Source organism: Meleagris gallopavo, chromosome 10, assembly GCF_905368555.1.
Source record: "Meleagris gallopavo chromosome 10, MGAL_WU_HG_1.1, whole genome shotgun sequence".
Classification (NCBI taxonomy): domain Eukaryota; kingdom Metazoa; phylum Chordata; class Aves; order Galliformes; family Phasianidae; genus Meleagris; species Meleagris gallopavo.
In genome coordinates this window covers 4,486,987-4,514,739 of record NC_139413.1, presented here as the reverse complement: position 1 = coordinate 4,514,739, position 27,753 = coordinate 4,486,987, and the positions used below count along the sequence as shown (strand labels likewise).

At 46.3% G+C, this 27,753-nt stretch overlaps 1 protein-coding gene across 2 annotated transcripts in view; it reads left to right on the top strand.

Annotated features, from left to right (window-relative positions):
- ACBD6 (acyl-CoA binding domain containing 6) overlaps nt 1-27,753 on the top strand; it is a 69,919-nt gene that overhangs the window by 29,697 nt on the left and 12,469 nt on the right. The window contains exons 5-7 of one of the 2 annotated variants that reach the window (XR_014885146.1): nt 1,493-1,598; nt 6,853-6,942; nt 7,024-15,394. Coding sequence is in view for 1 of the 2 variants with exons in the window: in XM_085231313.1 (XP_085087439.1) it covers nt 1,493-1,598; nt 6,853-6,942 (196 nt within the window). In the remaining variant the exon portion in view is untranslated. The remainder of the gene's footprint in view (nt 1-1,492; nt 1,599-6,852; nt 6,943-7,023; nt 15,395-27,753) is intronic. The other variant, XM_085231313.1, reaches the window with a different exon arrangement.

Here is a 27,753-nt window from a genome sequence, read left to right as displayed (position 1 = left end):
GACAGAATAGTGATACAGGAGGTCCAGCGCCAAAGGGATTAGAGCAGTAGAAAGGTGCTGCAAATAAAAAGTGCTTACCTGCCTCTGAAGATCTAGGCTTGCAAGGGAAACTCCATAAGAGAAAAATCTCCAGAAAGAGCTCCTTCCCCAGTGGCAGTCAGCTCTTAAATGAGGTCTAAGAGAGGTGCAGCCAGGCTCCATTCCTTCTGGTCACACACATGAATTGCCTTCACCTGTGCTCCCAGGGCTGACCGGGTCCTTTCCCCAGGTGATCAATCAGTGCTTCAGGCTGTGACTCAACAGTTACCATATGCACCAATAGCTTCTTCTGGAGCTAAAAGCAGTATTCTGGCTTCAGATATGCTAAACCTCATGTTGTTGTCAGTGAAGCAAACAACTTCTAATGAAGTTAAGACCTTTGAACAGATTCTTAAAGCATGAAAGACCTCTGTATCAGTTGCTGGATCTGCAGCACTTCTTGGCAATGAGTAAAGCAAATGCTCAGAACCTTTAGGAAAAGGATGGAGAGCCGAAATGAAGACTTTTTTACCCCACTGTAGAAATCTGTGCACGTGCATATCTAATACAGATTCAGGTCAACCCATCTCAAAAAGGAAGGAGAGAGACTGAAGAAGAGGGTGAAATGGAAGTATCAGCAAAATAGGAGTTTCTATCCGAGGAGACAACAACATAGTTTGAAAGGAGCATCTGGAGAGAATGTGACTTGTGTGGTCATATAGAGGTCTGCAGGTGGTGTGAAGTACGTGAATAAACACAGATTGCCAAGGAGTACTCAATAATATCAGACATCTGTTTTAAAAGCACCAAAAGAAAGTATCTGTTCACTTTTCATCCCTTCATGCCCACAATATGGAGCTGTAGAGCTTTCCTTTAACAAGGCTGAGAGAATGAACGGGTTAAAAACTAAAAAAGTGTTTGAAAAAGGGTCTGGAAAAATCTGAGAAATATCTTCATCTGGATACAGCTACAGAAATCCTTAAGCCACCAAGTTTCTGAAGCTGAGGATTTAAGCAAGATTAGATCCTCAGCTTTGCACTTGTCCTATTTCTTCTGCTCTTTTCTCCAAACCTGCGTTAGTGACCACTGTCAGAGATATGTGGCATTGAAAAGGCCTCTGGTCTGACTCAGAGTGGTGGTAGTTACAAGGAGAAGCAGAGCTTTAGCCCTTTATCCTCTGGCAGACTGCAGTGATATGTACCAGGACTGAGCAGCTTCTTGTGACAGTTCACAGGAGTAAGACTTCTGCCCTGATGTAGTATTGTTAAAAACAACCTTTGTTTTCTAAGAAGCAGGAATTTCTGACTTTTACATGGGGAAAAAACATATTCTTCTGCATGCATCATACCAAAAGCCAGTTCCACTCCAGCAATGCTATTGAAATGTTTGTAGCAAAGTTAGAGCGTTAGACGTGCACGTGGTCTTTGTGCAGTGCAGTAATATGTTATTTCTTTTGCTTTTGTTTCCTGGATAGAGAAGAGGACAAGAACATTTTCGATTACTGCAGAGAAAACAACATCGACTACGTAACCAAAGCCATTCAGTCGAAAAAAGTGGACGTGAATGTTGCAGATGAGGAGGTATGGATAAAAAGATAGAGAAAATTAGTCTTTTAATTGTTTAGTTTATTAACTCAGTATTAAACCTTTCTAGAATTCCCCTGTTAGACTTGTTAGAAGGTACTGCAAGAGTTGGACAAGCACTTGATCATGGAGATGAGTATAATCTGTTTGAAAAGAGCAACTTTCCACTGGATTTTTAGCAGCATGGGTGTAGTGTGGTTTGGTAGCATGTCAGAAACTTCCTGTTATTTTCAGCAATAAGAGCTGTAACTTGCAGAATGATCTGCTGAAAACCCGCCTTTCTAGGGGCCCCGTACACTCTTTTTCAGAATCGAAACACCATTTCCTCACAGGGAGATAATAGAGATATTGCCAGAATCCTCAAGAAAAAGACAAATACATAAAATGTGAATGGCCTGATGATTTTCTTGGTAAAAGAAAACACGTGAAGCGGACAGTTCTGTGTTCAGCAAATGTAGCAGTACCAGCTTTATCGTGCTGGTTTCAGTGCTTGCATACTGCCACCTAGCCCTGCTCTTGGTCAACAGTACGTACAGCTACTTTTGCCCGCTGCTTTCCAGCACATTGTGTTTTGGTGAACAGATGAAGTGCTTACACATTCATAGACTGAGACGCCACAAATTCAGTTGGGTTCTCCTGTAGCTCTAAGCAGATTTCTGCCCTCTGAGCCATGACAGCCCCGGCTGGGGCTCTGAATGCTGATGGCAGGGCCTTTTATTATTAATCAGGAATTCGTGTGAATTAATTTTCAGATGAGAGGGAAGGTGTTCACGATCAGAGTTGGAATTTCGCGTTGTAAATTCAATGAACTGAAACTCTCATATGCCACGCAGTCACTGCAACAGGGCTGGTACTGAGCTCCATTTGCCCTTCTGTCAGCCACAGGTTGCAGAAGTGAGTGCCCAGGGCAGTCATTCCCAACATGGCCAGAATCTTTTCATTAATAAAATCCCATTTTTGAGATCACACACTTGTAATCAGTGCATAATAACGTCATGTGATCTTCGCTTCATTTCCATTGATGAGATGTTTTCATTCTTCCCAATGTTCAGAAGCTGGTTCCTTCTTTTGCGTCCAACCAAGCCCTTCAGCCAAAGAAATTGGTTAAAAAAATAAATGCAAACGATGGCTAAAATATTTTTGTTCTCTCCATGTAAACGTTTGGGGCCAGATCTGAAAAGTATAGAGTGACTCTCAAAGAGTTCTCCTCTTCGAGAAATGTGCCCATGAGTCCAAAGTGTGATAGGGCCTGTTTCAGAACCAGTAGGCACTTGCAGAGCATGGAGCTGCCCCAGCAAACACCTGACACCTCTGCTCCCCTGGCTACCTATGGAAAGTGGATGGAAAGATGCCTGCTGGTGCAGAATTCCCCCATAGGTATATTTTTGCTTACCCCAGCAAGTGCTCAGAGAAGTAGGAGCCCCTTTTGGCAGGAGCTGGCTTCATTAGGCTCGATTTTAATTGGTTAAATAAATAAATAAACTAGAGAAATGAGAAATCTGAAAGAAATGTTTGTCTGATGCTGTTTTGAGGGGCTGAAACCGTCGCCAGAGCTGTTTAGTATCCAAATGCATTCTTCAAAGTCTGGAGAGCTGCTCGTTTTCCAGTATCGTGCAAATTGATTGAAGTTTTAGAACCCATTTTAGGAAGGAGATAACCCAGAGCAAGCCTTTGGTAGAGTGAAGTGTATGCAAGCATCATCTTGTCATTTTTATTAAGTGTTTTAGTGTTACAGTGTAAATACATCCTGCCATATCCAGAAGATGCCTTTCCCAGCCCTCTGACCGTAACTCACTCTGTCGATCTTTTGATTTAAACACATATAAATATAAAATGGCAGCACGGATCCGTGCAAAGAGTTAACTTGTTATGGAACAAAATCTGCTGGAGCACCAAGCAGCCTCGTGCTCCGCTGTAAAGGCTCTCAGCACAGCCGCTCCTGCAACAGGAATGGCCTGCCTGCAGTGGTATGGTGCTTTGGTTTTATCACCAAGCGATGTATTCGTACTGTATATCTAGTTAGCAAAGGGAGAAAATGAGAATAAAAATGTAAAATGGGGGCAAGCCGACTTACAAAGCAAAAGGATTTCAGAAGGCGCAGTAGAAGTCTGTAGGATTTAGGCAGAGATGCCCTTGGCAACTTCTGAAGCATGGGCTGTCTCCTCCCCTAGATTAAAGAAAGAAATGAAAATCTTTGTGTACAGCAGTCAAGCCAGCATACCTGCTAACAGTACGGATATAATAAACTTCAATTTAGAATTAAGCAAAGAATCTAATGACAGTAATCATGTACAAGCTTCCATTTACTGTATCTAAATTGCCCAGAGTTCAACAGAATAGCTTGCATTCACTTAGGAGTAATAGTGCAGGCTAAAACAACCAGTTTCTCTTGCGTGTGTCAGCAGGACTAATGGAATAAGGGATGGACTGTGGCTGGGGAGTCACTGCAGGGCGTCAGGCACGCTCTGGCGGCATGGATTGTTTGCTGCCTCTGTGAGAGCAGTATTTCTTCAGCTGTTAACTAACCAGAAGTTGTTCAGAGGCATAGGTGGGTTGCTTCCATCATCTGTGCCAATGTCCACGGGGGCTGTAGATGGACATTTTGTTGTAACTGTTGGAAATGCCCCAGTAAACAAATTTAGAATCATAGAATGGCCTGGGTTGAAAAGGACCACAGTGATCATTGGGTTTCAAGCCCCTGCTATGTGCAGGGTCACCAACCAGCAGACCAGGCTGCCCAGAGCCACATCCAGCCTGGCCTTGAATGCCTCCAGGGATGGGGCATCCCAATAAAACGTTTGTTACAGGTTAGATTGTCTATCGTTGGTGTGCAGCCTTTACAGCTGCAAACATTGTCCCTAGAAGTAGAGCTTGATACTGTGGCGTTTCCATTGAGGTTGGCTTTGTTCTCCTCTTTCTCTGCACTGGCTAATTGATGTGAAATTCATTCCCATCCGTTTGTCTGCTGAGGTTCGGTCTAGCTGAGACAAATCCCCGTCCTGTGCTTTGTTTGTGAACACACTGTGACTTGGAGCTGAGCAAATTGATATGCTGTTGGCTTGAGAAACTGCTGCAGAAGCCGGCCAAGCTGGCAGCGGTTACCCAAGCAAAGCACGGAAGATTTAAGAGGCAGGGTTAGTGCACTGGGGCTATTTTTATGCTGTTTTTATTAAATACTTCAGAGGCAGGGGAAATGCATCTTCACAAGTAACTTCTGCAACAACTGTTGTGTGTTTGACTTGCCCGGAGCGAGTACCCCACCGTCTGATTGCACTGGGCAAGGCTACTGCTGCAGTGCTTTCCCATGCAAAATTATTCGCCTTGGTCTGAGTCTTTCACTGCCTAATGAAATAGTCATACGGGAAGTGCTTTGGGACGGCTCAATCTGTGGCTCTTACTGCTTCTGCTGTGTTATTTAAAGATGCAGACACATGTTGATGTAAAGTAACAGCTGTGCAGGCTGTTTTCAACCTGTATAGGTGATAGCCAAGCTGCGCGGAGAGTTGTAGACTGTGTGTTCAGTTGGTTTATCACTGAATTGTTATTAGTTTTTTAAGGAAGAGCTGGGAAACAGGTAGACTTTGTAGCTGTCTAGCTGTCTTAAATGCATACAAGTAGGGCTCCAGAAGATTTTAGTTTGCCTGCTTCATTGCAAACAGTCATGAGCTGGATGTGGCTCTGGGCAGCCTGGTCTGGTGACCCTGCAGGTAGCAGGGGGTTGGAACTGGATGAGCACTGTGGTCCTTTTCAACCCAGGCCATTCTGTGATTCTATAGTTTAAAACTTCCTTTTTGTTATATGGGAAGTACATTGAGATTCTTCTTCTTACTTCCACATCAAGTGGTGTGCTCTCGCAGAGAGGGTCCCTGCCACCCTGTGCTTAGGGGATAAGATGCTGCAAGGATGCAGCCACTTCTTGTGTGGAACGTGTCAGCTTTTTAATAGTGCACGATTACAATGCAGAACCATTTAAGGCACTAATTGGAAAATATTGTATCCATTTAGAATTGCAGAGAAAATATATAGGTAAGCAGAGTGTAATTACCCAAAATGGAATTGGCCCAAGACTTGAAATCCATACTCCTGCAAATAGCACGAGGAGATTTTTAATGACTGGAGATGATCAGGCTTCAGTTTCTTGTCTTGTCCAAAAGGCAACGTTCACAGCAGAAGCAGCACTGCAGGAAGGGACTGCTTGCACCGTGCTGCAGTATCACCACGCTCACACCATGGGCAGCGCATTTCTTCCTCAGCAACTGGGTTCCCTTCATTGGACTCGACCAAGTTGAGCATCAGTAAAATAAGGTTCTGCTTGACCAGAGACAAGTGCAAACCAAAACGTTGCAGCCATCTGTAACATGTTACTTCTGGAAAGGATAGGAATGCCTTTATTTTGCACTGCAATCACACAAAATTTGGAACTGTGCAATTAGAATATTGTTACTGTACTGCACGTGTAGAGAAACAGGGATAATCAGTTGAAGCACTTATTGCTACTGCGCATATTGCAGATAAAGTGCTTCTTTCTTCTGAAATAGAAACCAGGCACAAGGAAGTTGGCATTATTTGCCCAACTGAAATCTCCTCATTCTTAAGTAATTACCAGGCCAGAGTTGAGCTAGGGATGCTAAAGATGAATTAAAGATCTTCCCATGTTTACAGATTCATGTGTAAATGGCACTCTTTCCCTCTCTTAGACATTGGTTGTGATGCTGAGTGCAAGAACATAAATCATTAAATGGCCCACCGATGTCATCGGTGCTTCCACAGAAAGTTATTGTCAGAGAATACATTCTAATTCAAGGTTAATTAGTGTAACATTAAAATTACGTGTTACAAAAATTAATTACTCACTGGGTCAAAAAGTGTGTTAAAAAGCTCAGTGCTTTGTGTCTGCTTATCCTCCTTCCAAATAATGTCTGCCTGTGCCGCCCTGCTGAAGGATGCCCAGCAGGAGAAGGGTGAGCTGCTGCTGCAGGTATCTTCTGCCCCACCTGCAGGTCTGGCACCATGGTTGGGAAATTGGCTCACAGTGCCCATTAGTGGATAAATGAGTTGCTCACCTTGTTCACTGCTGCATCAAGATTTATAGGCAGGCGTGGGCTGCTGCAAGTCCAGATCCGGAGCACTAGGATGCTATGTACTGATATTAGTGTATTTCTGCTATTAGTACTCAATAATTCATAGCATAACTGCAATTCTCCAAGCTGTTTTTTGACTAGCTTTGTTACTTTTCTCTTGGATGTTGCAGGGCAGGGCTCTGCTCCACTGGGCATGCGACAGAGGACACAAGGAGCTCGTTTCAGCACTGTTACAGCACTCTGCAGATGTTAACAGCCAGGTAAGAAAGGAATGAAAATAGAACTTGCGTGCTGTTTGTTCTGTGGCTTCCTGACCAACTCCAGAGCAATTTCTTTCACAGCACTATACAGGAGAATGCTCAAAAGTGTCTGAGCCGAAGGGGCAGCAGTGTAACACACCAGGCTGGGAGCTGCCCTGCTTCAGCTGCAGCTCAACAAGTGGTTCCTTCTGGCCAGCAAGCTGGAAGCTCCCCGCACTCACAACTCAATGCTCCTAATTTTGTCAGCTGGCTGTAATGAAGGGCTGCCCTGTGTAATTGTGATTGTGTTCGGAAATAATCGTTCAACATATTTCTGTCAGATGGTGATTGACTGCTCTTTACCAGCGTGGCTTTTATAGGCTTTGTTCTCCTGCCCGGTTTGGACAGAGATGCTCTCCTTTTGACAACTTTGCAAGCTCTTAGCAGCGAGGTGGCTTCACCAGCCTTGCAGAAGGTGGTGTGGCAGTTTGTACAAAGTGGACCTTCACCACACTGGTGGCATGGCATGGCATGCCCTGTTGTCAGCCCAGAGCCAGCCTTCCAGCAAGCTAGCAGGCAGTGTGTCAGATGCATCTGAGGAGAGCTTCCCTTTGAAATGAGATGGAGGTAGGGCCCACCAGTTGCCCATCCCTTCTAACCTGACAGCCTGGGAGGTGGTTCCGTTTGAAATGCTGTACTGCGACAGCATGCAGAGAATTCACTTTTTGGGTATCTATCTCATTTCTTTGGAGGTAAAGTCTGACTCCTGAAGAGAAGGCTGATGGGAGAATTGTCTTATTTTTCTCCAAACTTCAATTTTCTGTTAAATTCTTTCCGTTCTTTTTTCTTGATGTATTGCACATTTTCTAACCAGTTTATTTTTGGCCAGTAACAAAAGGTTAATAATGGCCATAAAAAGAAAATCAATCTTTGACTTTTTTTTTCCACCAAGGTAATAAAGGAGGATTTTTATAAAGGCCCCGCATTGCACGTAGGTGTGTTCCCAGGGAAGGCAGGCGCATTTTTATTCTCAGCCATATATAAGTTTCAATAACATTTTGAGACTTCATGACCTAATGTTTATTTCTTCTTTATTTTGACCTTTACTCTCTGAGAATTCACACCCAGAGAAGGAGCAGAAAGAGTTTTTGAAGAGGAACCTAAAGAAAAAAGGGAGAGGGAAAAACTGCGGCTTCCTAAGCAGCCATAAACACTGCAGTGTCTGCTATTACACATTACCAATTGCACTGTCAGTTAATGTGTGGGCTATGAAGAACCATGGGTTAGGTGCACGGGGATCTCTGGTGACTTGAAGCAATAGTGCCATTATTCCAGCCTGCACATCTCTCTCACTCACTCTTTACTGCCTTACTTTAGTTCCCCCGTAGCAATGCTTATCTTGTGGAAGCACTTGAAACCTCTGGATCTGGATCTATTACTCTTTGTTGTTAACCAGACAGCTTGGAGCAGGAGGAGAGCTTGCCTCATTTTCACAGCATGCTCCAAACAGCTCCGATTCTGGAAATAACCACACTCTCCTGGACTGCAGTGATGGAGTGCCGGTGCTTTTTGCTTTAAACGGTGGTGCTGCAGCTTCAGAAGGGTGGTTCATTAATGTCACCGAAAAGCTGCGGCCATTGAGTTCTCTGATTGTTCATAATTAACTCTAATAGCACATTTGACAAGCGGTAACCGACTGCCATGGGCAAAGGGATATACAGAAAGGCAACAGGCTTCTCTTCACGTTGAAAAGAGACGTTTATGCAGTTGAATTACCTAAATCTTCAGAGCCAGAGGCCATTTCCAAGTGGGTGGTGGTATGGTGTTTTGGAGCCCTGCTGGAAATACCCAGAGCTGGGGATCAGCTGAAAACAGCCTCCTGCCGCTGCAGCTCTGCTTGCTTAAAACGTAGGCTTTTAATTGAGTGGTGAAGGGAAGAGAAGGGAAGCATATTCATAACGCAGTAGTTACGAAGCAGCTCAGACAGCATGATTGTAATATCAATTTCTAGCTTTAAAATATATGAAGACATGAATAAGTTTCCCTTGCAGAAGGTCAAGCGACAAAGGAAAACCTTTTTACACTGTCAAAGTGTCAATTGCAACAATTTTTCCTGCAGTGTTTGCCCTGGCCTTGGAAAGGAGGTTCTGAAAGCGGGAGGCATTGGATGCTGGGTGTGCAAAATTGCACCCCAGCTTTGTGCTGCCGTGCAGCTGTGCATCCTCTGTGTTCCCTGTGCTTTCAGAAGGATGAAGGGCATCGTAGTCTAATAACTGTCCATTGAGAGGAAGAATGGCAAGTAGTATCTTGTAACACCAAAGCAGTAAACTCGACACTTGCCCCAGCCTCGCTGTCCCTGCACATCATTGTGCAGTTCAAGTAATCAGCTTATCAGCATTATACTTACATATAGAAAATAGCACTGTAATTTGGCTACTTTGGTCATGATCCAAGTTCTAACTGACCCGTTTGCTTTGTTTGCTGACCTTTCAGTTCTTCAGTAAAGGCACAGGTCACTGTATGAAGATTTCACACCTGTTGTCAGTAAGTCTTCCAGTCACCCCCGGGCCCTCAGGGCCTTGGGAAGGAAACTTGAGAAGCACAGCTGGAAATCAGCAGGTTGGGAAATTTGTTGCCAGTAGGTGTGAACTTTATTTTATTCATTTGTACACACCTGTAATTTCATTGAAAGTCATTAAGCATCCTGTGCTGTCTGCAGTGAGGGCTGGTTGCTCTCTGATACCTGTGTGAATATTGCATCTGTGCGTTGAACTAATTCACACCAGGCAGCCCAGCTGTCTGAAGTCTATTTTGTTTCCTTTAAGAGTAGCACAAGGAGCATGGCTGCTTCCCCAGCCTGTCTTTTCTCCTAGTCCCCTGCCAAAACCCCAGCAGACAGCAGCTCTCCATCTGCATGCCAACGTGCTTTTGAGTCATAGGACTTCTGGAGCCTGGGATGGGGAGTAGCAGTCCCCTCATAGTACCTTCACATCCTCATTGGGGGAAAAAAAAAAAAAAGCCTTTTCAAATGGAGACAATACAAACATAATAAACGGCAGGGAGGGTTCATCTCCCTCATGACTCAATCCTTCTCAAACAACATTATTATTGACTGGCCTACTGGTTGCCAAAAAGGAAAATCAATTGTAGTAGAGGTGGTTGCTGTGCCACAGATCATGGTACTAACCCAGCAGAGACAGGTTGATTTCTATCTGCTAAGCCCAAAGACTAATCTCCACCATTAGCTAAAAATGAAGTAGGAATTACGGATGTGTTGAAGATTGCTAAGATTGGTGGCCAGTTGGTTTTGTTTGCATGGCCTTTGTGTTTTCCTGCCTGACTCTTGAATGATCGCGTGTATAGAGTAAAAAGAAGCCAGAAGGAGTCTGCATGTCACTGCCTGCTTGTTTTCTTTTTAACTACATTTATTCAGATTTCACAGCAAAAAGGGGAACTACATCAGCATGGGCCTCATGTTGGAGGTGCAGTGCAGATAAAGCAGTAGCCAGCTAGCATGCATCCATCCCTTCCTATTTCTCTGTACGTGAGAGAGGCGTTGAGGAGATCAGCATAGGCATCCTGCTGGTTCTTTATCAAGAGACACAGGTCGCAGGCTGCACTTTCACAGCTTTCCACTCCCCATGGAAAGTGTGCACGCCCATGTAGCCCAATGGCTTTTCTGCAAGCCCATCTGTGCAAATGCACCTATAGCTGAAATGCCAGCCATCAAAATACTCCACTGTTAGGACCATTCTAACCTTGTCAAAATAAAAATACCTGAGCCGTGAGCTCTCTCATTTAATATCCCAATATAGATTTCCCTCTAAATATGCTGAATGCTTGGCTAATAAAGGCACGAGGACCCTCTCCTGGATCTGCAGATTGCTGCAGAGGTTTGGCATAGTTATGCTCTCAGCAAGCAAACGTTGCAGGTTCTGCTGACCTGACCACTGCTGCAGTAGGAAGGCACAATGGCAAACGGATGAAGAAACTAAACAAAGATGAAAGGCAAAGCACTGAGTAATGAGAGCAGAATTATTAACCACAATAGTTTCCTTCTTTCCTTACGGCCCCCAGTCCCTATCTCAATATTTCTGTAGTCAGCTTTGCCAAGGAGATCTCAGAAGACTGCAGGCTTATACCCCTTCAGTCTTGACATTGTTGCCAATGGGTGTGAAATCCATTAGCCAAGAGAAAGGAAAGATCTGCTTAGTGACAGAGGGTAGCTTTCTACATTAAAGCATTGACATGGTGCCAGTCACACAGTTATTAGAAGTGGCACTGCTCCATGTCTCTCCTGCGGGTCTCTCTGTGGAATGTAGATTGGCAGCAGGTTGAATGTTAAATGGTCACCACTCAGCAGATGCTGATTTTACCTACTGGGAGAAAAGTCCCTTTCAGCAGAAGCATTTGCAAAATATTTGCAGCTCTGAATATATGCTGAGGGATGCAGAGACTTATCCCTGGGTTGCTCTTCAGCTTCTGAAGACACCTCAGGTCTGAGCAGCACAAGCTGTGTATTATAAGGACAAGAAGAAGTTTCCTTCTGCCTGCGCATGCCGAGTTTTTGTTGCGTTGTCTCTTTGCATCTTCCAGCTTGACATGTACAGCCTTTGTTTCTTCTGCTCCCTGTAGACATATGAATCATTGCTTCACTGCTGGTGCAGCAAAGCAGTTGGCACCCCTGCTCAGGCAGCGCGTGCAGCACTGCCTGCAAAGCAGGCTGACACAACTGAGGGCTTCTGTGTGGTTCCAGTGGTCATTTCAGGACCCACGCAGCCCTTTCAACCTCACCGTGCAAAACCAGCATTTGAAAAAGTGAGGTCCAAGAACCAGTCCTGAAGAACTTGCAGTAGCCCCCACCGTTAGTTAGAGCCTCAAAATCTAAAGCTGCTGTCAGGGTAATCAGAATGCAGGGATTAAATCCAAGGACAGGGTTTCTGTGAGTCCCTGTGAGGTTGTGTGGCACGTGGGCATCATCTTGTTCCTCCATAGGAGCAGGCACTCAGCAGGGCCACGCTGGTGTGTGATGGCTGCAATCTGAGAGTGCTCACAGGGACAGCCAGCAGCAGCTGGCCGTTAGGTGGACGTGCATGGCACTGTGTTGGCTGGCACGCTGTGTTGCAGAGCTGGAAGAGAGGACTTATTCCTTACTGTGTCTGTCTTTGTAGATGCAGGAATCAGCCTTACCTCAAATGCCTCCCTAGGAAGGCATGAGATGGTCCCAAGCCCCTTTGTCCCAGGGTCATCTTTGACATAAGCACATGTTTAAGTCCCTGTAATTTGTGAAGGCATTGTTGGAACTGCTTTAGCCCCTCATTAAGGTATTTGGTTAGCTGCACAAACAGGATACCACTGGCAGCCAAGCTGGTTTTTCAGGTGGATGCATCACGTTGGAATGGTCTGTAGTCTTGCTTCATTTCCTATATCCCAGGCATTGGGCTGTGCTGGAGAAACAGCCTTTGCCAAGCAACCAGCTACTCTTTGCTTAGGAGAGATAGTTCCTGGAGTATTTGCATTCAGCTTTCCCTGTTCTGAAGGAGCTAAATTCCACCAGTGACCTTCTTCCTAAGGACTTTTCAGTATGAGAAGTCTGATCTTGCTTCCCAAATGGAATTTTGTACTCATACATTGTCAGTTATCTTTTCCTGTTTGGCTAACAGATGCCAAACTCGTTGTTGGGACATCTTGAATTTGCTGGCTTTGATGCAGAGAACTTTTCCTAGCTTTTCTAAACGAGATGGACTTTGTTCCACCACTCTGAATGCCAGGGCAGTAATTTTTTCTTGTCTTTTATAAAGATTTTAAGTTAAATTTGGACTAATTCACACCTGTTGCTTGGATTCATGGGTTATAAGTGACAAAACAGAACTTAAAATGGCAGAGCTCATTTAGGAGATTACTATCCCTTGATTTCTATATTTCTTTTCCACAGCAGTTGTACCAGTCAATGCAGGACTCCTAGCACAGTAGCATGTCTCCAGCAGTAGGAATAGTGCATGCTAAGTGGACAGAACAGCGTAAGCAGAAAGGATTTTTTAATGTATTTACCTGAAATCCATGGCTTGGAGGCTCCTGAATCGCTTCTGTTTTCTTTGTGTTCCTGGATTTTTCTTTGATAAGTTTCTCTCCCAACTATTTGGATCTCAGCCTTCTGTGCCAGGTGTAGTTCTGTGGTTTAGCTGTGCGTTTGCTTCCGCTTGCCACAAGTATTTCACGTGATAGCCTATCACTCAACTGTCATGAGAAACAGTAATTGTTTCCCCACTTGCCTTTTCTGTTCTGTTGTTGACTTCATCAGCCTCCTCAAGCCCTCTTAATCACGTTTTTCAGACTGAGAAGTTTAATTGTAAATTACTCATTTAGTTGTACCCCTCTTGGAAGCTGTCTAGTAACTTTGCACCTCTATAACGAGATGGAAAAAGCCATAATAATAGCAGGGTGGCAAAGTCATTGACTACACCAAATGAGAACAAGCCCAATCGCAGCAGCCACAGATGTAGATATGAAAGAAAAGAGCTGCCTACCTTCAGAAGGCCTCAGCTAGGCAGGGATCTTCAAAGAGAAATGCCCACACCTCCACTGCCAGCCCTTAAATGAGGTCAGGGAAGGGGTGGATCCTGGCTCCAGCCCTTCTGGTCACTCAGGTTCATTGCACCCAGCTGAGCTCCCCTGGGTTGGCCCTGCCTTCCACCAGGTGCTCAGTCACTGCTTCAAACCCCGACTCAGCATTTCTGCTACAACCTCCTTGAATCATTTCTAATTCTTCCATAGAATCATTAAGGTTGGAATAGGCCAGTGAGATCATCTAGTCCAACCATCAACTCATCCGTGTTTTCTTTCAGATGTTGCTCTCTCTGTTACCCGGCTGCAAGTGCAGTATGAAATTTCACAAAGCAGTGTAATGGTGCTTTCTTACTCCTCCTCTTTCTTTTAGTGCCTTCTTTTTGCTTATTAACTACCTGAACACAGAGCTGGTGGTACCATAGATGGCTCGCACAAATCCCTTGGAATGACCACCAGCAATTGCGTGCGTTCATCTTTTATTCCTATTCAGCCTTTACCCCTGTAATCAGCTCAGCTTGGCTGGAATTGATCACCTTGTCCTAAGAAAGGTTTCTCACCAAATGAAGGCCTGAACACAGGTGAAGCTGGAAGGCGCTTTGAAGCTTTCTGCTGTGTTTGTTCTCAGGTCAGGACCTGGCTATCTGCAAGCTGAGTTCCAACGCTTGAGAAATTGGTAAACTTCCATCATCTAAATCTGTTTCTCCTGTTCCAGCCAATTAAACATTAAAATGAGCGTGACAAATAAGTGTTCATTTCTGGGTCAATAACTTCGTAGTATGTCTGTGACATGACTGGCTGAGACAATCCATTTCAGTACAGTCCTGGGCAACCCGACATCTTCGAGTATGTAATTGCTTTTATATGGAAAGAGAAGTAATAAGGATAATGTAGCTATCAGGCCTCGACTCACCAGTTCAAAAACTTCCCCTTGCCAATCAAATTTCTTTGATATTCAACCCGTTTTAGTCTCGTTCCAAAGGCATTCTTGTGCTGTCAAAAAATATCCTAATTGATAGATGAATTTTCTCCAGTGTTAGATGTTACCTCCTTGAAGATGCTCAGCTTTGTCCACCAGCCAATTAACCATCTGTAGGAAGAGTGCTTAGCGCACACTTTGTGGCACTGGGCAGGGTTGCCTCGTCCCTCCCCATTCCCCTTCCCCTATTATATATATATTTTCTCAGCACTATTAGATTATTAAATGCTTAATGACTATTCCATTCCTGCTAACTATACTTTTGATGAGCTGCAGCAATAAAACTTTGGAACGGCAAAGTGCGTGTCTGGTTCCTTTATAGGAAGGGCACATTTGGGGAGCTGAAGTAATGGGGGATAAAACTCAATTAATGAATAGAAATAAAAAGAAGTAAATGAGGTAATCAAACTCAGAGAAATTAGTATTGGCAGGTTCTGAGTGATGCTTTTGGATGAACAATCTTTCAGAATCCTTCCTTGTATGCTGCTGCCGTCTCTTTATTTATTATTAAAATAACATGATCCATGAGGCGCTCGGGGTGACTCCCAGCCTAGCTAATTCTAATTAATCCAGTCAGGGAGAGCAGCAGGGTAAGTGGAGCAGTCTATCGGATTGAAATTCATAACTTAATTGAGGTCAAAGTCCCGGGTTGGGAGAACAAAAGTCTTTCGCTGGGACCAGGCAGATCAATAGCAATAAATATCTGGCTTGGATACAAGGAGCTTATAGTGACGGATTATCTGACACTGGTCAGAGGTCTTGGTCTTGTTAAGGGCAGCGTCCTGTGGCATGTACGGGATAGGGTGACTTTCGTCAGCGTTCCTCCAAAACCCCGAGGAGCCCATAAAGGGCTCGTGGGAGCCGCAGCAGGAGGAAGCCCATAAAGAAGCCCACATGAGTCACGCTGGAACTTGGATTCGGTTCCTCCAGGTACGGGTCTCTCGGATGTGAGGCGCAAGGGCACGTGTCACATTAGTGCTGACGGAGGTTGGAAGAAGTTGCTCAGGCTTACAGGAACCTGGAGCTAAATCACAGCTTGTCCACAGAAAGACCTGTAGGATGGGTGAGCTGAGCTGCATGCCAAGTCTGTATTTATAGCGTGTTTACAGAAGAGGAGAGGGGAACGTTGGAAGAGGGAAATATAAATAAACACCAAGGTAGATCTGTCGTGTTAGAGAAGCCAAAAGAAATGGGATTTCACCTGTTCATCAGAAATGGAGTGTCACTGCTCTGAGCTGTGAGATGTCCCCTCTGTCTGTATGGCGCTGTATGTGCTGGTGGTGGCCAGGGGATGATCCCAGGGGAAGGCCCTAACCTGAGACCTGTGGCATTACGGCAGCTCTGCCCTGTTCACGAGCACTGCAGTATTCAGCAACCTAAGAAGCTTCTCTGAACTCTGAAGGTAGGTACTTCAGCTGGTGCTCAGTATTAAAATGCTATCTTCACCCAGTCCGTTTGTTATTAATGCAATATTTATGCAGATTCAACTATTCTGCTCGTATCCTCTTTGTAGAGGACAAATATTGCTGTGGTCAGCAGTCGGTACATCTCTGATGGATGTTGTTCTGCCAGTGTACTTCAGCACAGCTTGGAAGTGAGATGGAAAGTGCAGCTCGGGCGCAGCCAGTGCCTGGTTGCTGTGCTCCCTCCTCCCCGTTAATGCTGGATAAGGCTAAAGCACCTGTTAACACCTGGCTTGCCAAAAATCAGAAGATCTCTTCACCTCTGGTCTAATAGTCAGGTTTTTGAGTAATTTCTCTTGCACCTTCCATGTTGCTATAGAAGCTAGCAGAGTAATACAGGCATACCATCGTGCAGCACAGTTCTTGTATTGCACCAGCATATGCTGAACTTTGGAATGGGTATTTCCCTGTAACTTGAATCATAGCTCTGATAAGGTTTTGGAGCAAAAATTTGAAATACGGATGTTACAATTCTTTTCTCTCATCATAGAAACACACCTGTAATACAAACCAGCTATTTGAAATGTTCAGAACCAGCAGCCAAAGTCTACAGAAGCCCTGTTGCTTCAGTGGAGAAGTTCCCTTTATGGCTGCATTAAGAATTGAGTTCAGGTTTCTAATTCCCCAGTTTTGCTACAGAATCCTGCATGACCTTGAACAAGTCACTCGATTTCTTTCCGTCTTGTTTTCCCATTTGGGAAATGATGGGGCAAATAATTGTTTTTTATCTCACGGATATAACAAGATTATAAAAATATGGTAGTTCTAAGACCCTGAGAAAACGGATCAAATGAAATTAAACAGATCTCGCAGTCCGGATGAAATGAGATGAAACAAGCATGAAACTATTAGGGAAAGAAATGCTTCTTTATCTTCTACAAATAAAAATGCAAAGTGATTAAGTGGCTCTTTTCTAGCTGTTAGCAATAACAGCCCTAGCCAGCTGACTTTTGCCACCCTCAAAAATTAATTTGCGGGGTACAGTCTTGAATTTAGTGTGCTTCCAATAAATACCCCTAAAAATGTTGTCACCTCCTCCATGCACGGTGTTAGTGCTGTGATCATACTGCAATTACTCGCCCGAGAACTAAGAAGTGGCTGCTCTAAGTGAGATGCTCTAGCAGAACGGTTTGCAAATTTATTTGAATTGATTTTCTCTTTTTCCTTCTGCAATATTTCCTTCCTTTATTGTACATCCAGCAGTATTTTCGGAAAGAAAGGGGAAGGAATGGGAATAGTGCTAAAGGTTATTGTTAGCCAGGCTGGTTTCGGAGGTCTGGTGTGTCACCAGCAGCCCCGGCTTGGATGCAGACCAGCAGGGTAGGGCTGGCATGGGGCTGGAGGTGGGGCTGGAGGTGGGGCTGGAGGTGGCTGTGTGTGCATGGAGAGGAGGAAGGCCCCAGCTTCAGAGCTGTTTTTGTGCCCTGGCTTGGTGCTCAGTGAGAAATGTCACCCTTTCAGCTGGGCACTCAAAACAAGGTAGTGATTAATGAACAGAAAGGAAAACGGAAAGGAAGGAGTCGTGAGTGGCTGGCTTTCTGCAACACAGAGAAGCATTTCAGAAAGCAGCAGGCTGCAGGAAAAGCTCCCCAGCTGCATGGGCTCAGCCAGGGGCAGGTTACCTGCCTGCGGGAAATTTCAGCTTCTTCTTCTTTCCTTTTTCTTTCTGAACTCAAGCTTTAATCACAGCCGCACTCAGATGAAATCTGAGGCTGAAGCCAGATCCCGTTGCCTTCTCTGTGTTGTCCTATTCCCTCTGCTGCTGTCAGGATATTTCCGAGCGATGCTCACCGATTACATGGCAATTTGCCTTCTGAAGCGGTGTGAAATTGAGCATTGCACTTTAAATTCCTGTGGTCCAACTCGGAAGAGCCGTGTGAAGTCAGGGCTCAGCAATTGCAGGTGATCGATTCTTCATAGCTTGATAACCGAGCACTTGTTGTTGAACAAGAGGAGGTGGTTGTGAGCACCCACACCTCCAGCCCTAATTGCAAAGCAACGAGGTTAATGCCAGCCATGACAGCGTTCGCAGCGGAATGTTTTGCAGCAGCAGAAAAGCTGGGAGCTCTGCTGACTTCTGCTCGTTAATTTCTCTCCTTGGATGGAAAAGTTCAGTGTGGATGTGGTCAGCTGCACTCATCAGCTGCTAAGAAACAGCTTGCTAAACCACAGCAGCTTGGAGTCATCAGTCTTTACGTTGTGGTTTATGAACGTGTATCTATTAGAGTCTAAAACTGAAGATGATGTGAACTAGAGCATATGTGGGAATCATTCATTTTGACCTGTATTACATCATCTTATTTTTCCTTTTTGTCTGTATCAGCTCATGTGGCTCTCTTGTGCACACGTACGTAGTAATACAGAGCAGCTCTGGATTTCACAGAATCACAGAATTGTAGGGGTTGGAAGGGACCTCTAGAGATCATCGAGACCAACCCCCTGCCAAAGCAGGTTCCCTACACCAGGTCGCACAGGTAGGCGTCCAGGCGAGACTTGAATATCTCCAGAGAAGGAGACTCCACAACCTCCCTGGGCAGCCTGTTCCAGTGCTCCATCACCTCACTGTGAAGAAGTTCTTACGCACAGTCGTGCGAAACTTCCTATGCTGCAGCTTATGTCCGTTTCCCCTCGTCCTGTCTCCACGTACCACTGAAAAGAGACTGGCCTCACCGCTATGGCCGCCACACCTCAGATATTTATAAACCTGGATCAGGTCCCCTCTCGGTCGTCTTTTCTCAAGGCTAAACAGACCCAGTTCACTCAGCCTTTCTTCATAGGGGAGATGCTCCAGGCCCTTCACCATCTTTGTGGCCCTCCGCTGGACTCTTTCCAAGAGATCCCTGTCTTTTTTGTACTGGGGAGCCCAGAACTGGACACAGTACTCCAGATGAGGCCTTACCAGGGCAGAGTAGAGGGGGAGGATCACCTCCCTCGACCTGCTGGACACGCTCTTCTTAATGCACGCCAGAATGCCATTGGCCTTTTTGGCCACGAGGGCACACTGCTGGCTCATGGCCAACCTGTCGTCCACCAGGACGCCCAGGTCCCTCTCTGCAGAGCTCCTCTCCAGCAGCTCATCCCCCAGCCTGTATTGGTGCATGCAATTATTCCTCCCTAGGTGTAAGATCCTACACTTGCTTTTGTTGAACCTCATCCGGTTTCTTAGTGCCCAGCTCTCCAGCCTGTCCAGGTCTCGCTGAATGGCAGCACAGCCTTCAGGCTTGTCAGCCAATCCTCCCAACTTCGTATCATCAGCAAACTTGCTGAGGGTGGAAAAAATACGGAACGCTTCACGAATTTGCGTGTCATTTTACATAAGAACAACTACACAAATCGCAGAGAAACTGTGAGAAACATGGACAGGCACGTTGATAGGTTGGTTTTGTCCTGAGCTCCTTGTTGCAGCTGGTAGCAGTGCCAGTCAGGGCATCAGGCAAGAGCAAACATTGTCCCCATCCCAAAGAGTCCCTCTTGGCACCAAATGCAGTGCGACAGGTAGGGCAGTCAGAAAGGTTGAGGGAATGGAAGTAAGTAAGGAGGAAAAAGAGATCAGCAGAAAAATGGCATTCTTGGCTCAGTGCTTCCAAAGGCAGTGCCAGCAGTGACTCTGAGTCATGGCAAGGTCCTCTTACACTGAGGGCTTGAAAGCTGGTAGGGTGTCGTTACCAAGGGCTTCTGATGAAGGGTAAACCTGTGAATTCCCTACTGAAATCAATGGGACTTTTATCTACACGTATCTCTGGGCTGAATGCATCCCTTTCTTTGATCGGTGTTGGTTTCTATCAGGTCCACGGGGAGATAAATTCAGCGATGGGGAAAAAATGGGAGACTTTTCATAGAGGAAAAGAGAAAATTGATTCATTTGCATAGGAATGTATCACAGCTGTACCCCGGGCAGAAAATGTTTCCTCTTGGGACAGGGTGATTTAACAGGCTGCAGAATGGTTCCTAAATCTGAGCAGACAGTGGCACTCACGGTGGCCCTGCTTTTCTTTAGGGATGCTCTTTCCACCTTGTGCCCAGCTGCTCTCCAGGGGGTCAGCATCCACTTCAACATCAGAATTTGCTGCTCCTAAATGTGCCTTAGTGATACTCCCCAGCTAGGGAATTGCCCAGCTAGGCTTGCCAGCTGCAACCCATCTTATTTGATGTGACTGCTTGTTAGTTTCTATGCCAGCATCCCCACAGAGACCCACCTCTGTGTTTTTCAATCATTGTTCTGTCCTTTGTAGCTGCTGCTATGTTTGAGTTGGTTGGAGTAGGAGGTGGTCATGGATGGTCCACGAGATGAGAAAATCCACATGAGGTTGTGTTGTGGGTTCCTCTTAGCAGTGCTCTTCAAGCAAATTGATGGCTCCTTTATCGTGGTTCATTTTCAAGGCATTAGGGAAGGCTTTCTGCAGCTCTGCAGAAGTAATAGGAGAGAAAAAAAGAGAGAATTTTGCCGTGTTTTGTTCATTAAGTACATTTTCTTGAAAATGCAAGTTCTAGCTGTTGCTGCTGCTCAGTGAGTCGTTAGCATTAAAGCTTTGTTTTTGTGTCACCAACTTTAGGTCCTACTCAAACCCTGGGGATTTCTGTTTTAGATGCTGTGTCAGGAGATCCTCGCACTGGGGGGATCCCCAGGCTCTGGCTGTCCCCCTTGATTGGGACAAGGTGTGCAAGTGTCTTTAGAAAAGCAGCCTTTTAGCATCATAGAGCCATTAAGGTTGGAAAAGACCTGTGAGATCACCAGGTCCAACCGTCCACCAATGTTACCCACTAAACCGTGTCCCTCAGAGCTACATCTGTGCATTTCTTAAACGCACCATGTTGTTTTCCTAACATCCTACTCACCTGCTAACTACAGCTCCAGTATCCAGTGTTTCTGCATCCACTTTCTGGGCGTTCTTCCGTTCTGCTGTGGCCATGGTTAAAAGCAGCAAGGTGCATTGCTTTCCCTTGCACACACTTTTTAACACCTAGGAAAGAGAGTAATGCGTTGAACGTTTGATCTTTAACACTGAAGGTTTCACTTTGCTGCAAAAAAAATAAAAAAAATTCCTAAGCAGTGCTTAAGACTGAGATTCAGGAGGTTTCAAAAAGGCATCAGTTAAAGCTGCGCGCGTTGTGATAGCCAGCAAGCGGATCTTTCAGATGTCAGAGCATTCCCTGGAGGCTCACATTATTAATATCTGCCTTATGACAAGGTGGCTGTGCTGATGCCAGGTTTTTTTTCCTAGCCAACGTGATTAATTTTTTTTCCCCCTTTCTTAATATCTCAGAGCCAGATGCTTCTAAATGTCCTCATAGGGGTGTATGGCCGTTCCTAAGCGCTCCTCCTTCTCCCCCACCCTTTCCAACTAATTCCTGTAATGGCTCCAGAGATGCGTTTGGTACAGTCACAAAAAGCAAAACTTTGAGAGCATCCGAAGGTGATGGACTTGACGTGTGCAAATCTGGCCTCCTGACGTTCCTGGTGGGTTGTGAGCTCAGTGCCAGGTAGTCTGTCAATAAGGTTTTCCTTTAAGAGCGTGCTTATTTGCCCAGCACTTTACAAATTATGTACACTCAGAACTGCTGAAATGTAGGTATTTCTGGTGGGGAGGATGGCAGTGAGTGTTGAATGGGCATTTTGGAGAAAGCAAGGGAAGCTCTGACTGAGGCACCTGTTATCTATGGGAGGTGCCGTGGATCTGCGGGCACCGATTGATTTTAAGGACTTCAAAACCCAGAAGCCCTTAGCAAGCTGTACTGGGATGGTTTCCACTCAATAAGCTCATCCTTGTGCCACATCTACCCGTCAGTTTCCTCTAGATAACAGATTCATGCAACATCTGTATATATATCCCCACCTACATCACCTGCATTCACCAGGGATTTTGCCTGGGGGAAACCCCAAGCCCCAGAAGCAGAATGGTTAATGGCAGTGGGTTGGAACAATATTATGTTCCTTAAGGTCCCTTCTAACCCAAACCATTTGACAAGTCTACACAAAGATTAAGGTGTAGCTGCTTACTTAGTGGCTGGTGCCTGGCTTTCCTGGCAAAAGCCATAAATTAAGATGCCTCAAAACCAGTGCTTCTGGCTCAGGCACCAGCAGGCAGCCCTTCAGCCCACAGCAGAGTGGGAATTAATTTAAAATTAACCCGAGTTTGGAAAACAACTAGCACTGCTTTATTTGTCCATTTAATTGAATTATATGCAGCTGTGTAAGCATGCTGACCCACAGACGTAAATTGCTCCACCCTACCCCTTCCCATCCTTAATTCTTTCATGTTGATGGGGCTGTTGGCTGGAGAGAGAGAGGAAAAAAGGCTGAAAATCAAGGAGAGCAGCCCAGCCCTGTGCAAACCTGTCCCTTCGGTGCAATGCCTGAGTGTCACAGCTGCACTCCCTGTGCTGTGATCTTTGTTGCCATTAAGCTGATTATATCCACTGACGGGTTCATCCAACTAATCCTGCAAGGCTGCAACTGGTTGCTTTTTATTGAAGCCCTGTTTTTATTTTTTTATTTTTTATTTTTTTTGCTAAGAAATGAAAGTCAGTTTGGCTCGGGTGGGCTCTCAAAATGGGTCAGGCTGTGACAGGGACCCACTTTGTAACGTTTGCTTGGTTAATGCAGGAAAATAGGACGCATTAACGGGCTCCACGCATTAAGGGATGCGCTCGGTTTGGGAGAGGGCTGCATGCATTAGGGCTGTGCAGTGGCTGCAGGTTGGGGTGGGTGTGCTGGGGTTGGCCGTGCTCCCGCTGTCCCTCTCACGATGGATTTGTGTTTGGAAGGGGGAAAATAAAAAGGCGTTTCTTTGCCTTTATGAGTGACACGCTTAGGAAGGGAGATGTTTTCTGCCCCTGCTCCAAGTGGACTGGGAGCACAAAGAACGTACCATGCGTTTCAGGACATAAATCACAAGTGTGCACAGTGGACTGCCACAGAATCACAGGGTCGGTAGGGTTGGAAAACCACGATTTTCTGCAGGATTCTGTATCTTCTAAAAGCTGTTCCATCAGATGTACCCGTGCAGCTCTCACTCAGACCCCTCACTTCCCACAGTGCTGACATGGTTATTGTGTCCAAAAGCAAAACGTTTGCGTTGTTTCAGATTCCTCAGGATTGTAGAGTCAGTAGATCCGTTGCCTCATACCTTGTTTTTATCTGCAGATAGCTCAACGTTGCTCTTGTACCTCCCAAGAGTTGTTACAGGAGTTTTGTGAGCAACTTACCCGGCATCCAAAACGTATCTCCTGAAAATATGTGTCTTTTTTCATTTCTCTGCAGTGATTATATGGAATACTGGTTGCCCGGAGCTGTGGTGCCCCATCCCCAGATGTGCCCCAGGTCATGGATGGGCTCTGGGCAGGGGTTGGAGCTCAGTGATCCAACAGGAGCCGTTCTGTGATTCTGTGAATTGCTTTCTGCTCAAGCCATCACTTAGGTTGCCGTAATTTCAAATGTATTTATGGGGGATTTCAGCTCACGGCTTTCAGGCTTTGGTTCTGGGTTCTTTTCCCTTCCCGCGTTACTCAGAGAAGGCGGGATTCTTAGATGTTGGCTTAGGTGAGAGCAGATCTCATTAGAAGGGGGGAAGACCTCGTGTGGCAAAGGACAGCATGTCCTAATGGTTGCAGCACAGCGTGAGGAGCTCAGCATCCTGAAGCTAATCCCACTGTGGGCTGCATTCCTTGCTTGACCTTGAGCCACCAGCCAGGGGGTGGATGTTCTGTCTCAGTAACCTGGCAGTATTATGTGCATATATCCCAGGTCCTGCGTAGATTAATAAATCCATATTTGTGAAGTAAGCTTTGATAAACGCTAACCGTGTTAGTACGTGTAGGTGAGCCTGGCACAGGAGGTTGGGAACACGCTGTGTGTCTGCTGGGGGTCCTCAGCCAGGGCTGCTCAGCAGGGAGAGACTGTGGCGGGTTGTGCCATCCTCCTGGGGGGAGCACACATCTGCAGGGAGGGCTGGAATACAACTTTTCCACTTAACATGCTCCCCCATCACCCACTGTCAGCAATGAGATTAAATTCTGTGCGACTGCAGAGGACGTTGCATGATTAAAATCCTCTTTTAGAAATTAATATGTACCATCACTCGGTAGCACTGTGCCTCTTCTCGGAGAAGGGTATTGTCTCCTGAGCACTCAAGGTGTGAGAAGCCACCAAGGGAAGCTGTCTATCTTGGAATTTTATGCTGGAGCACAGTTGCTCCACTCCAGCTGCATAAAATCACAGGGACCTGGGGACTGCTCCCTTCATGGGGTCATGCGGTTGGAGGAAGGAGCATTAAAAGGAAGGCTTCAAACTTTTTGTCTTGCCAACAACAGAGTAGATTTCCCAAAGGAGGAGGAGTCTGCAGCCACCCATTCTGCCCAGAGAGGTGGCGATGCCCCATCCCTGCAGATAGCCAAGGTCAGGCTGGATGGGCTCTGAAGCTGTGGGTGTCCCTGCTCAGCGCAGGGGGTTGAACCAGATGGCCTTTAAGGGTCCCTTCCAACTCAAATGGTTCTGTGCTTCTCCATAGCAGAGCTCTCCCACAATGCTGCTTCAGGAGCTGGGAGTGTTTGCAGCTGGTCCCGCCGCCGTTCCCATTGATGCATACATGGATGTGGTCTCTGTCCATTCACATCCCGCCCTGCTCTGAGTCCCTCTTGAAGGCTTTGGACTTCCTTGGCAAATAAGTGCACGTACACTTGCTGCTGGGGTTATCTCAGCTGAGCAGTGCTGTGCTGGCAGCCTGTCCCACGGGGCTGCTGTCTGCTGGGTTGCTTCTACACCTGGCTGACATCACACCTTGCCAGCTGGGACCAGGAGGGAAAAGAGCAACTGGGTCTGCTCTGCAGCTATTAAGGAAGTTATGTTTTAGAGCAGGGCTTAGTGCAGGCTGAAGCGATGCTCTCAGGCTCATGCAGATGAATGAGGATTCACTCCTCGTTGCCGTCCTTTTACAGTATCTGAAGAAAACTTGCAAACTGTTCATTTATAGAGGAAGGGTGTATAATCAATGAATGTACAGATGTTATAATTATGAAATATACCAGAGAGTTTGGCTAAGCAGGTTATTACACCAAAAGAGAATCAATAGAATGCTTACCCATGTCCTGAGCTTGCTGTAAAACTCCAAAGAAGGAATCTCCAGAAGAGATCCTTCCCTACTGGCAGTCAGCTCTTAAATGGGGTCCAGGAGAGGTGCAGCCAGGTTCCACGCCTTCCAGCAGCACAGGTGAATTGCCTTCACCTGTGCTCCCAGGGCTGACTAATTGCTCTCCTCGGGTGATCAATCAGAAGTTCAGCAGTTCCCGTACACAGGGGAACATTCATCTTCTTTTAAAACAGAAGTCTTGGTTTTTGTCTGTTAATTTTTCCCTAGCATAGGTGTAGGAGCTCACAACAATATGTATTTCAGGAGGGAAGGAATCTGATCTGTATTTGCTGTTAAATGTTTGCGTGGCATTGGACTTTAAGTAAACTCGTTGGAGCACTGGCCTGACTGCCTGCACACAGCTCTTCCACTCCTACTGCCCGAGCTCCCAGCGAATCATGGAGTATTCCAAGTTGCAGGGGACCCATATTGATCATTGAGTCCTCTCCTCAGTCTTGCTGTGTTCTGAGCTCAGCTGTCTGCAGAGGTACACGCGTTGGCTGGTTCTATAGGCTGGGGGCTGCGGATTGGAAGGATTACAGAGATCCAAAGGGCTGAAGCATGTGCCCCAAGCATCGCTCTTCTGACCCTTCTCCCCATGCTGGGTGCCACGTGCTGGAGCTGACGCTTGGGATGTGGGTACCTCTGTTCTGGACACACGTTTCTACTGGAGCACTCCCACCTGCAGGCACACTTGTGGCTTCCAGCAGCTCCATCCTGCTTTTCCTCCAGGAAAGCAAGGATCTGGGGACATTCACAAGCATGCTAACTGAAAGCAGACACTCCGTTTCCAAAACTGAATCTGGCTTTTAGCAGGAGGGTTGATTTAGGTCAGAATTAATGCAAACACTTGTGTAGACCATTTAGCGTTTAGTTTATGGACCTGTTAAGGCAGCAGGATAATCCCTTTAGATTACCCGTGTAATTCCTAGTGAATATTTATTTTAAAGTGACTTCTGTGCCCTCAGTCATTAGCGGAGGTTAGTAATGCATCTCACAGCTGCCAGCCTCAATGCATCCGCATTTGTCAAGGGGAGGGTCGCTCCTTTTGTCTCCTATCTTCTTTTTGTCCTTTTTAAACCAACTCTTGCTGGCTTAATCCCCCCGAGCTCACCTCGGGGAGCAGCCCCACGGCGCTGAGCTGGGCTCAAGCACGGGCAGGCAGCCTCGAGCCCGGGCTGCTCTCTGTTGGGCACCACGGTAGCATCCACGTGGGCTGCGGTGAGGACAGAGCGGGCTGTGGGTTCAAGGACGCCCTTCCACTTTAATGTGCACAGACATGCACCCGCTCACAGGCTGATTGGCAAGGTTAACTCGGAGAGGCTGCAGCTTTTTAAACTGATTTGATTAGACCCGCTACTTCATCCCATTCCCTCCCCTCCCAACCCTCTGGGCCCCCCACCTCCTGATCCTTTTAACGCAGCCCTTGCTCCAATAACCAGCCCTTCGGGGGGCTTTTCCCCCCTTTTTTTTTCTGATTTTCGTGCTGAATTTGGACGTATTGTAAAGCAGATTATGTAGCCCTATAGGGAAGCTCGGGAGGCAGCGTCTCAGTCTCAGGGGTGTGTTTTGTTGTGGCTCAGTGAAGGGCTGTGATCCCCCTCTTCTTCCTCGCTCTGCCTGGCTCTGCACCTTCACCAGCTCTCCGTGGGTTTGGGCTCAAGCACACATAGCCCTCCAGTTCCCCATCTCTCCCAAAACTAGGGGCACGAGGGGAATTACGCAGCCAACAGCCCTTTGTGACTGCGGCTGGTCCCTTGGTTCCATCTAGCCTGGAGGATGCTTCAAGTCCCGGCTCTGATGTTTGGACACGTGTTCCTTCATTGCATACATTCAGACTTGTTAGGACACCCTGGAGAGCCACAGAAATGGGCACCCCTGGGAAGCTCAAGGGGCACCAAGATGCCAATGCTGGGGCTGCTGGATGGAGCCTCATCCAGCCCTCTCACAGCACGAAGGCTTTGTGTGCTTCCACTTGTCAGTTCTGGGCTCCATCCCTGGTATTAAGCTGATGTCTGTCATATTAAATACTCCAGGGGAATTCGGAGCCTCGTATCAGCATACATAAGTGCCTCTTGCCAAGTCTCTTTAGTCCTCGTAAATAAATAAGTAAAGCCTATAAATTATAGGCACTCACAAAACCACAGCACCCAAACTCACAGACCGAAATGACAGGTGATGGACCAGCACCACTGCATTTTCGGGGACCCCAAAGGGAGATCCATCCGGTCCCATTACCCCATCTCACTCCTCACCACCACAACCGACCTCAGTGCTGCAGGCTGGGGAGCTCAGCGTGGCCGAGGATCCCATCCAGCAAACAGGACCGACCCTCCGGAGTCACCCTGGTGGAACAGCACAGGCTGCAGACAATCCCCTACCCGCAATGTATTAAACCTTGACACGCTGCATTACTTAAGAGGTCTCGGGGAAAATTAAAACCCTTTTGACTGGGTTTTGCAATGCAGGGGAAATTTTAGTGACATTTAAAAGGTTTTTCTTGTGTTCCTCTAATGGGATAAATAAAAAAAGGCTTGTTTTAGGCCAGCAAATGGGGGGACAATCCAATTTCCCTGATTCCATCAAGACACTCTTAAAGCATTAGCTTGTGTGGTTTTAAAAAAAAACAACCAACAAGCACACAGCAGCCTGACCCCTCTGCGTGATGGCTTTGGGAAGTGTCCCGATGTGGAGGCATTCA